At 41.0% G+C, this 12,529-nt stretch overlaps 1 protein-coding gene across 1 annotated transcript in view; it reads left to right on the forward strand.

Moving 5' to 3' along the window:
• Nucleotides 1–12,529, forward strand: part of ANKRD31 (ankyrin repeat domain 31) — a 261,093-nt gene that overhangs the window by 181,098 nt on the left and 67,466 nt on the right. The window contains exon 17 of the mRNA XM_088443721.1: nt 4,448–4,518. Within this exon, the coding sequence (XP_088299847.1) occupies nt 4,448–4,518 (71 nt within the window). The remainder of the gene's footprint in view (nt 1–4,447; nt 4,519–12,529) is intronic.

The raw sequence follows: 12,529 nt of genomic DNA on the forward strand, positions 1-12,529 counted from the left end.
TTCCGTCCCTTCTTATCTTTCCTGTTCGTGGCCAGCCACCCCACGTCCTTTAATTTCTCTCTTTCATCTACATTCCTACCTTTATTCTTATCTTATCTTTTCTTTATTGCTACTGTATATTCCTCTTTCCAACACAATGTACATTTTTGGATGAATCATTATAGTATAATGGCACAGTAGAAATAGTATTGTTCTGTTATAATATAATTCTATATGTCTATGGTGTGTTATTATTGTACTATGTATCTTGTGCAAACCTCTGCGCTTGGTCTCTCATCCTACCAATAAAATGTTTCCTTAAAAAAACAACCCACATATTCACAGGAACATTCTCTCCAAACCTACAGTATGCGGTCATCTGGGACTGCCTACACTTCTGCGTTATTACAATGCTACCCGGCTTAGCCAAATAAATGCACGGCACTCCAGACCTAATACTAAACATTGGGTGGACCTGGAAAATTATTTGGTAGGCAGTGGCTCACTTTCGTTCCATCTTTGGCTCAAGAGCTAATGTATAGATCTAAATCTATATCCTAGTCCTTACAGTGGCCCTTACTCTCTCTGTCTGAGATAATGTAAATGAGAACCTTTATCTTTCAGAATATCCCTCTCCTCCCACCCCCCTCTGGAATTATCCCTTCTTCTCCCCAGGGTGTAGTGCATCTGGCATTCATATGAAGTAAAGGGGACATCACGTGTTTGCAACTTCATGGGTGACTTTGCTCCATGTTTATTATTGGACATACACAAAAAATACCACATCCTTCATGAAAAGTTCCATCAATTTCTCCAGATCCGACACCTATACACTCACCTATCCTCAACTCACAGGCATCACCCATTCAGAGGTACTGTATTACCCTACTGACAAAGGTACCATATGTTTCTGGTATGATATGGTTTTGGTCTATTAATCCCCGTCCCACTTAGCTCATGAACTCACATGGGATCCGGCCTCTGCCTTTCCCTGGGCTCCAAAACTTGGGACATAATCAGGTTCTCTGTTTTAAATTGATTCTTTCTTCCACATTTGGTGGGAGTGCCTGGAACTTTCCCACTTCTGTAATATATAGGAGAGAGCTAGGGGTTGTGTTTACTGGGCGCACATAAGGAAAATATTATAATAAAACTTGACTTTTATTCTAATTGGTCTAAAATTATCCCAATCTGAGTGAAAGGTAAAGTGAAATACAGTATAGAGGTTAAAACGTAAGACTGACTTAACATACATACAAAAGTTGTGTACAAAGATTGAAAAATGTGAAAAGATAATATTAAAAAGCAAGGAACACTATTCGGTCTCTTATAATATTAGATACTGCACTGTAACTAGATAACGTGGGTATGTATGATATTGATAGAATTGATGTATTTATCAGTATACAGACATTTGGTGTTTCAGCTGGTCCACTACATGTTCTCATAAATAATTAATATAATTGCCTGTACTAGTTCAGTATTAAGTATATAGTGAGGTGGGTCAAGCTGTGAGCAATATAGCAAATTGAAGGACACTGACATTGAACAGCACTCTCACTCTCCGGCAGTATCTTGTGAGGTGGTTTGAGCTAGCTCTCTCCTATATATTACAGTTCTACTCTGTTCAATCAGTGTTGCACCCCCATAATTAGGAACTATAAAGTAGAATTTATATGGGGCATATTGTGTGAGCAAAATATGTTATTAACTGTATTGTGCAGATATATTTCTTCCCCTCTTTATAACTTTCTCCTGTCTGTAATGTGGTCACTACTGTTATTTCATCTACCATGGGCTCCTCAATCTCCATATCTTGAGTTAATTTGTTGCCTTGTACCTCACCGCACCAGGTCTCTAAACCCGTCAATAATCCTAGCTTACACCTCTCCTGTGCAGCAAAATACCAACTGTCCTGTAACAGGTAACAATCTACACCCGCTACACGTCAAGGATTCACTAAATCCTGTCTGGTTCATTGACAAAATGGAATACATCACCAGCCTCCATCATAATACAGTAGCTAAGTGCTATGCTACTTGGGAACCTTGGTAATCTTATAATAATGTCACCATGCCTGCTTCTGTCTCAATTATCCTCTACCTCAACGATTCTGTTATGACATGTAGGCCCTTAACTCTCTTCTCCCCTCATGCACCTCCACCCAGTTCCCCACATTATCGCTCCGCTCTTGTCGCCTACCCTTCCACTTGGGAAAGATCGTTGGCAGGAAGGGAAAAAAACAGGCACTTGTAAGGCTGCACCCCCCAGTTCTGTAATCACTAAATCACTCAGAAGTATTGTTTCCAAGATATGAAACATCCCAACAACCCGCCATCACAAACTCATTATATTTACAGTCATATTGTAGCTAAAATAGCAGATATTAATGTGAACACCCCATCTCTTCCCACAGTGGAAGTTCTGAAGTATTTTACTTGTTTTTAACCACTTAACTGACGATGATTTTTTTTTTTTAAAAATCACTCAGAAATTGTCAGGTTTTTTTTCTGAGTGAATTAGGTGAAGAACATGTATTTTAACTTATCCAAGGTCGGACTTTACGCCATCATCGCCTTTTTTTACTGGGATAAAGTATCGGGCGCGTGCCCGCTTACCCAGTATTCAATTAGGATCCGGCGAAAAAACGGGACCCGGCGGAAAGGTAAGTATCAAAGTCCTGGGAATTTTCAGGAAATCATCCTGACACCCTCCTAAAGATGGTCTGACATGGGGAATCACTATAGCACCCCCGATTTGGCCTGCTGAAGGTAGTTGGGGTTTTTAAATAGCCGCGGCAGGTGCATAAATGCGCCTGTGAAGAATAGCATTTATCTTTTTTTGGGGGCGAAAAATAACTATGGCCATCAAATTTGGGGTACATGAAAATGGGTGCAAGCATATTTTAAAGTCCCTAAAATGATTTTTAAAAATTCTTCAAAAATGCACCTGCCGCTACCAGCTGCATGCTAGAAAGCACCTGCCGCATACTTGGGAACCCCCCCCAGGATCGATTTAGCTAGTTTTGAAGTTTGTCCCCCAATATTTTTTTTTTCCAAAAAATTTAAGTCCCTTTTTTGGGATGTCCTAAGAAACTTTTTTTTTTATTTTTTTACACAGAATACTTTAAGGGGACATTACAAAGGCTGCAGGCTATTTTTTTTATTTTTTTTTGCACCCCAATTCTGCACTTTTATTCGCCACCAGTGGTGAAAACTTATCCCCGTCTTTTTATAAAGACTTTTCACACCTGCGAAAAGTCTTTGTAATTGAATATGGGGATAAGTAAAACAGGCGAAAATTACATAATCGGCGATAAAGATAACCCGTTTTCGCAGCCTAATTGAATACGGCCCTATATGTCATTTCAAATACTGTACTAGATGAATGACAGTTAGAAGCTGATTGGTTGTTTTGGGCAACTTCTCATTTTCTCTCTCCAAAGCTTGATATATATTCCCCACAGGGGTGCAAGACCTAATTGAATAGGTCCGAGCTGCCAATTAGCGGCTAGTTAGATATGCCCCATTGTCTCCATTATTTTAAAGTAATGTGTTGTTTCATTCTAAACTGTTCTGTCTGTAGTGAATAGCTGCAGTTGACTGATGCGTATTAGTATAAAACAAATGTGTAAATTCTTGGATCTTTCTCTAATCCGTTTATTCCATTACACAAAGAGGCGCATTTCTCAGAAAGGGCTTCAGGCAAAATTAGCGCAGTTATTGCAGAATCTGTGCAAGTTATATATAAATATAATTAATACAAACTTCATTCCCCCTTTGTAACTATTTCACATTCTCAAAGGTGTCTCTGGAGTTTTATAATTCATGAAGGACAAATGGAAGATTTGCAGGGGGAGGCTCTATATATATCACATACAGTATATCTAACACACACAACCTGCCAGCACCATCATACTTACCAATATATGCCCGGGACATGCAACAGGTCGCTGATGGGGACAGTACAGGTTGCTTTGCTTCATTAGGCCCCACTCCTATAATCTCAGAAAATAACAGTTGGTTTATCAGGTGGGGTTCTGGGTACTCAAATCAAGTGCAAGTAAGCAGACAGGACCAGGCATTTCACAAACCTTATACCAAGTCATGGGGGTACATTTACTAAAGTGACAGTTTTTAGAAGTGAGTTTTAAAAGTGATGTTGCCCATAGCAACCAATCAGAATCTGCATAACATTTAACTATCACCTTATAGAAGATAACAGCTAGAATCTGATTGGTTGCTATGGGCAACATCACTTTTAAAACTCACTTCTAAAAACACTCACTTTAGTAAATTTACCCCATGGCCTCTAGTTACATATTTAAGAAAGGGAAGCAGAACTTTAGTTAAGGCGATAAATGTATATGACATACATAATGTGAGAAGACTAATGTACCTAAGTTGCCTGCATAAGCCATATGTTATTACTGCAGCTGTAATTCTCATGTTTAATTTTTATTTTGTAGGAACTGAAAATCCACAGCCTAAAATTGCATCCGGGACCCAGAAGTACAAAACGCGAGATAAATGTAGTATGGTAGGTCATGTTTTTTTAAATATAGTTTACTAAGTATATATTCAACTTAAATTTTATATGTATAATTATAAAAGTAGATGACAGCAGTACTAATGTAAAAATCAGAATCCGTTCTTTCCAGGGGCGGAATACGGCACTGCTGAGCCCTGTATTGAAATTTGGAAGAAAGCCTGGTGATGGTTATCCACCTTACTGAGGCCCCCGATCTGCTCTTCTGAGCATGCACACATTCACATAATAGCAGGGTAGCGATAACAGGAGGGAAGTTGGGCATTGCCGGTCCCCCCTACTACCGGGAACTGTAACAGCCATATCCCATGCAGTGGGTAATAGCTCCACCAGTGGATCAAATGCTAAATGATAAATAATATAATTTATTAATGACCATTAAAAAGGAGCTGTTACAACAGCAGTAAATAATACATAAAAACAGAACATAAATCAATGTCAATAAATGCACACATAATTTGACAAAATAAAATGCAATATGTATAGATTTTAAAGTATCTGTTAAGCTGCATACACACACAGCGATTTAGTAAATAAACGATTTTAGTAAACGATTTTCGTTAATTTTTTCAAGGGAAAACGATTTTTTTGAACTACAATCTATTTTTACGTATTCCCTTACTGAAAATCGTTGAGTTTGTCTGTCAGTCTGTAACTACAAATGTGAACGCGCATGAACGATAATCGTTCATCGATTTAACTCAGAAAGTGAAAGATTTTTTCAACGATTGAACGATAAACGATATCGTTGTGTGTTTATGCACTTTAAGCAGTATGTATAAATGTTGACATGGTCATAATGTTGACATGATTAGATGTTAACAAAACGTCACTGGTGGAGTGGTGATGACTTACCTGGTATGGCTGGTCCATTGGTGTTTTCTGGGTCCGGAGGTAACATCCCGATAACTTCGGACACATCCTGTGGCAATTCTGGTGGTAAGCATGACTAATGCTCCCCCTAGTACCTAACCCCATGGAGATGCCACACGTCCATTTTCTGCCTCGGAAATGTTGGGATGTATGCGTTATGTCTGCTTGTACAAGAGAAAAGCAGGGAAGAGACATTTCTCTTTCTGCTTTGTTCCAGAGCAGTAGTTTCTGCACATGTGTGGGTAGACACGTGCATTGGCCTTTCAAAATATCTTTCATACTGTCGCATTTGCAAAAGATGCCAAAAGAAGCCCAGTTTTCTCTGAACCTGGACAGTTCCTTTTTGAGTGCACTGTCCTGGCAGGCCTATTTTTATAAATATGGTCTAAGAAGACGATGAAAACTAGCAATACATTTTAATGGTTTCCACCTTTTTATTTTTAGTAAAAGACCCCATTGTCTTTCTGTCATATTAAAATTTCAGTATTTATTGGTATATTAAAATATTATCTGCTTTCTATCAATATACAAACCCAGCTTTTATTTGCATATTGCTGTTTTTTATTTCTACAGGTACTTATGGTTACCTTCTATTTATTTGTTTTCTACATTTATTATTATCTCTGCCCTGGACTCTCCATGGACGCAGCATCGGAACATGTGAGTGTCCCCCGGCCAGCTGAGTGACCATGGGGTCATGCAGGCCGGCCATCGCAGATGATGAAAGAGGCAGGAATTCTCCGTCAGCTAACGGAGATTCCTGGCCTCTTCTCTTCTCCCCTCCCCCCCCAACGGCAGCGACACACCTCCGTTTTGAAGAACGGAAGCTGTCGCCGCCCTCCCCACCACCCAAACGGCAGCAAACTGTCAATCACTGACTGTCTGCTGCCGCTCTGCGTACAATCACGCAGGATCCGTTCTGCACATGCGCAGAATGGGTCCTGCGCACATGCAAAGTCAGGATTATTGGAAATCTGCGCTCAGCAGTGCAAGTTATTATTTGCTCTCTACTACTGTATACCCCTCTTCGTAAAACCATTGAGTTGGATGTCGCTAGATGAGATCTCCAAGTACCACATTTGCTGTATATTTCTTAAACGGTTTCTGTCCACTTGTCCCATTTGTATTTCCATCCATTTGTATCTCCTATTCTCCCTCTATACGTCCTCTCTAGGTGAATTCATCAGCTCTTTTGACCTCCAATATAATTTCTATGCTGATGATACTCAGATCTACCTTTCCTCCCCTTATGTGTAACATGACTTGCAGGGGTGTATCTTGGGGGCCGAGCGCCCCTGGCAAACTAAGGGAGTGGCACCCCCCTCCAATGACTACTTCTACTTCAAAAAATTAAATAACACACACTGGGAGTAGTTTAATTCACACACCTGTAGAAATAGGGAGAATATTTTTTTTTTCTCTTTTTAATATATATATATCTTTTATAGAACTTACTCTAATGCAAACCACTATTTATTAATGCCAAAAAACACAGGAAAAGCTTGAAAACATTGCTTCAAAAACAAACATACATTATGGGTAAAATAATTTACATATATTCAAATTGGACTGTCTATACCACACTATGCTTCTTAACTCTGCCATATAATTCACTGGTAAAACAGCCCACATGGGTCCATTGCAATCTCACACACAACAATAAAAACATTCAATAAGGATCATATCTTAATCCTAACAACAGAGTATTCACAGCCTATAAAGATCATGATCAATTCCCCATACTAAGAAAAAGATAAATTTATTAGCATTTACACAGGGGGGGACTGGGGGTAGTTCAACTTACACGCCTGTAGAAATAGGGAGACATATATATATATATATATATATATATATATATAATTTTTATTTATTTATTTTTTTCAGTTATAACACTTACTACATGCAAATGCTGTTTATTAATTTCTATATGTCAACAACACAGGAAAAGAGGGCATCAATAACAAACAAGGTGCATTGTGGGTAAGATATTTTGCATATATGCAAATTACCTTGCAAATAGAGTATTGTGGTTGATGTGGTGCTTGCACTCTTTTCCTGCAAGGTTTACATATGGGAATTAATGAGTGGTGATTGGTATGTGGTGGGTATTGTGGGAGAAGAGATAAATTAGGGAGAAAAAAAATTAGTCTCTCTAATTTTAAATGTTTCTAATGGAGGACACTGATAAGAGCAGAGGAGACAGAAGGAGACCAGGGATCATTTACTAATGACAGCTGTTTGCGGGACACTGCTAAGAGCAGAGAAGACAAGAGACCAGTGATCATTTGCTAACAATGGCCCTGATTCAGAGCCGTTCGTTAGAGGCAGTACGCTCGTTGCGTTCTGATGTTGAGTAACCGCGCATGCGTCGGTGTTACACTGCGCATGTGCATATGGCAGATTGCGAGTTTTTTTTGTCGTTCGTCAAATAGCGTACAGGAAGTGACATGTGATATACAGAACAGGCCCTTTTTGGGCGTTGACGGGGGTGGAGATGGAAAAACGCAGGCGTGGCGAGGCGTTTTTGGGGCGTACATACATTAACAAAGGCGAACGTCAAATGTGTTCGTACCAACTCATACGTCACTGGATGATCCTCTTTCCCTTCAAAATGCTTGCACAGCTTAGGGGCTGAATAACTCGACCACAGTGGCGATGGCCTTCTCCGTCCCGGCACTCCACGATGTTGCATCGATTAATCACGGCTTGTCAGAAACTCAATTAGTGTTGGATTGAAAACCGGCTTGGTATGTGTTTGGAAAGCAGTTTTTTTGGTTAGCACAAAACCGAACGCAGGTGGAAATCATAGCTGCTAATGTCAGGATTACACAATCAATTAGCGTACATTTGTGGGGGTGTATTTTGGCCGCAATGTGTTCGTTTTTGGACTATTGTAACAATAATGTCATCATGTTTAGGTTTGGTCCCTCATTTTGTGTTTGCAAGGTGTTTTTTCCTCCTTAGGTAATGTTTTAAACGTTCCTTAACGAGCACTTTTGTTACAATGTGTAATTTTTTTTTTTGAACGTTGTTGGCTTGTGGGCCCGGATTAAAAGTAACCCATTTTTTCAATAATGTCAGAATACAAAGTCGTACATTTCTGGAAAATTTATTTGTATCCACCCAAAAAAAAAAACACATATTGAACTCCAACATTTTGGGCAGTGTTCCACAATATTTATTAATTGTGCAAACAATAATTTTTGGGTAAACGTAAAAGCAAAAATTAAAAACAATTCACAAGAAAGGAGAGGGAAGTTTTGGCCAGAAAGGAATATGAGGCAAGCACAGAAGGAGTGTGGGAAAAGTAGCCAATGGTGTCACCGTTTTTTCGCCCGTTTGGCTGGGGGAGGGAAGACGCCAGACTGGGTCCGGGATGTCATCGGGCTGGCCTGTCCAGAGGCAGATGTTGTGGCCTCTGGACTAGGCACAGGGCTAGGCACATTTGGAGGATTGGCTGATGTTGTGCCAGAGGTGGAGGATCCTGATGTTCCGGCAGGAAGGGAGGTCGGCTCCACCATGTGCTGGCGAACGAGCTGCTCCAGGGCAGTGGCGATGCGGATGTTGGCCCTGGTATTTTCCGCCAGGGCCTGACCAATGGTCACGTTGGCCGCAGCATTTTGCTCCAGGGCCTCAGCCACCCGTACCAGACTGGCGTCCATCCTCTGCAGAATCTCCGTATGGAAATCCGATTTAAAATTGAGTTCTGTGAGGAGGGACACTGCCTGCGAGGGGGATTGCCCTGGACTGGCTTCTGCAGGGTCCTCAGCCGGATGTACTGGTTCCTCCCCTGCAGAGCCAGCAGAAATTCTGCGGCCAAGGCTCCCCTCTGGAGCAGACTCATCCGCCTGTGTCTCTGTTGGAAAAATGAGAAAAGACTCACATTAGAATCGACATATTGGCACAATAACATTTCACAGTTGGTGACATCACAACATTTACCTGGGACAACATGAGGAGCCGCAAAGTCTGGCATGTCCGTATCCATGTTGGACACGCCAAACACCTCCACAGGCCGCACACACCCCTGTGCCAGCTCTTCTAAATCCGTAAACTCCAATGACACAGGGGTGGGACCTCCACCTGTCCCCCTTGCATGCCTAGCCCTGTGTGCCATTTTTTGTTTCAGGCGATATTTGAAGTCTTGCCATCTGTGGGTTAAATCTCCACTTCTGGCTTGCAGTCATATTCCTGTCTGCCTGTGGCAGGATGTCCACACACTTCTGAATCAAAACCTCCATCTTCTTTCTTGTAAATTGTGGCTGCCTTTTCTTTTTGGCAGCTTTGCCCGGAATACTGGGCCCAGCAGCCTCTTCCATGTCATCCTCCTCACCTATTTGGGTAAATTTGCAGAATTCTCAACTTCACAACTTGCACAATATTATGTTTATAATTAATCATTGAGTCAAAATGCATGAAATACTTACCGCCTGACTGTTGTCCATTGTTTACCTGGTCTGTATCCATGTGTGATGTTCAAACTAGAAATACACCAGAATTGTGTTTTTGTCTCGTGACGTATTTATACATGCGTCCTTATTTTGAGGCCGCATCATTGATTGTGCGTTCCTCTGATCCTTCCTTAATTTGTGCGGGAAACGAAACACTATTTATGGCTTGGGCCGTCTCGACTCGAGGTGGCGTTTATTGAATGTTGGAGGTTACGTTGGTTGGAGTTGATTGTTGGCTGGTTTCGGATATTGCGTTTTTTGTGTTTTATTTTATTTTTTCGTTTTTTCTTTGTTTTCCTTTCCTTTTTTTTCCATTTTGAATTTTTTGGTCGTTTCCAGTTTTGGTAAGTTTGGGGAAGTATAACTTTGGGTCAATTTGTCTCTCATTCTGGTGTTGATTTTTCTAATAAGTTTTTCCCGTCATTTCATCTCTTAGGTTTTTTTTTGGCTCTGCCCCAAAGACATTTTGGTCCGGTTTCTTATATATTAGCTCTTGGTAAGTTCATGTGTTAAACTGTTTAGGAAATGCTCTTGTTTGTCTGTACGCAACTTTGGTTGGCCTTCCACATGTAACGTTGTTTTTTGCAAAATCGAACTCTGTGTTTTTTGAACATTATTTATGCGGCGTTATTGTGCCTTGTTTTTGCGAACTAATTAGCGCATTTTTACTACTTCCTATTGTGCCATGTATTTGCGAAATAATTAGCGCATTTTTACTACTTCCTATTGTGCCTTGTTTTTGCGAACTAATTAGCGCATTTTTACTACTTCCTATTGTGCCATGTATTTGCGAAATAATTAGCGCATTTTTACTACTTCCTATTGTGCCTTGTTTTTGCGAACTAATTAGCGCATTTTTACTACTTCCTATTGTGCCATGTATTTGCGAAATAATTAGCGCTTTGTGAAATGTCTTCATCCCTTAAAAATGTTTTTTTTTGACTGGAGCATTGGTTGCTTACATTTGGCCTCTATTTGACGTAGTGTGCGTAACGTCGTTTTGCTCTTTGCCCAAATGTGTGTGTGTCCCCTTTTATGTTTTGTCTTGCTTAAATTTGTGATAATGACATGGCCAGCATAAAATGATGTATATTTTTGTTGTTATTATTTGCAGTTACAACAAATCATGACAATACCCCGGCATGTAAGCATCAATGGATGGTATTTTCAAGCAAAGTTACATGTATTTTTATTGGATGGGGTAAAAAGGCTGACATTCCAATGTTGTCATTTCAGGTTGATATGGGTCGGATTGTTCTGGCCCTGCTCCCAGAAGCCGACCAACCTCAATCTCGTCCCAGGCGTAGGCATGCAAGGCCCCAGATATTTCGAACACGTGTCACCCTTTTTGGAATGCCAGATGATGAGGTTTTAAGACGATACCGTCTTCCTCCAAAAATCATCATAGACACTCTCTCATTAATAAAGAGTGATCTTGAGCGGCAAATTGACAGTCCTACAGCAATTCCACCACTTACGCAATTAATGGCGGTGTTACATTTCTGTGCCTCAGGATCGTTCCAAACAACGGTGGGAATAGTGGCGGGCATCTCACAATCCTCCTTTTCCCGGATCCTGAGGGCAGTGATGGAGGCACTTTTCAAGCACCTCCATCATTTTATTAAAATGCCTTTGGATATGGGTGCCCTTAGTGTGGCCAAGGCCAATTTTTACCAAATAGCTGGCTTCCCACACATCATAGGGGTTGTGGATGGTACTCACATACCACTTCAGCCTCCAGCACGGCTGGAGGCAATATTTAGAAACCGGAAACACTATCACTCCCTCAATGTAATGGTGGTATGTGATGCCTCCCTCCAGATCCTGTCCCTGAATGCAAAATTACCAGGAAGTGCACATGACTCCTTCGTCATCCGGCAATCAGGGATATGGCACAAATTAACCAACCTACAAGCTGGTGATGCGTGGCTTCTGGGTAAGTGGAGACCTTTAGTACATAACAATGTTAAGCTTCATACAGAGTGAGCCTGATGTTGTCTTTTCGTTTTCACAGGAGACAGTGGCTACCCTTGCACGCCCTGGCTGCTCACTCCTTATTTGGCTCCCACACCAGGGCCACAAAGTGAGTATAATTCCGCACTTACAGCCACCAGGCAAGTGGTGGAGCGCTTTATCGGCCGTTTAAAAGGCCGATTCAGATGCCTCCACCGCTCTGGTGGCGAACTCATGTATTTGCCGGATATGGTTTCGAAAATTGTGGTCCTGTGTGGGATATTTCACAACATCGCCATAAGGAGTGGTGTCCCAATGCAGCCAGAAGATGCCTTACCTGAGGATGGCCCCCCCGAGGTTGGTCGGAGGTCAGTATGTGGGGGGGCCATACGCGATGATGTGGTGGCCAGATTTTTTAGGTAATTATTTGCCAAAAAACAGTGTTGATACCTAATGTGGTTGGGTTTGTTTGAGAACATCTAATTTTTGGCTAATTTTTTTCTCCCTCTTCTGTTTTTTTACATAATCTTGGGCACTCCAACGATGACTACTTCCTGCTACCCTTACAAAACCTGTATGTGGATATTTTGTGGATATATTCTGGAACACTTATTGCCACGCCATATATGTGGAATCATGTTGGCATGGTCCTTCGTCAACCAGTTCTTTATTTTTTTTTTGTTGTGATGTTGGTTTTTTGGTATGTGTTGTATTTGAGATTATCA

This window comes from Taudactylus pleione, unplaced genomic scaffold, assembly GCF_031769625.1.
Source record: "Taudactylus pleione unplaced genomic scaffold, aTauple2 ptg000333l, whole genome shotgun sequence".
Classification (NCBI taxonomy): domain Eukaryota; kingdom Metazoa; phylum Chordata; class Amphibia; order Anura; family Myobatrachidae; genus Taudactylus; species Taudactylus pleione.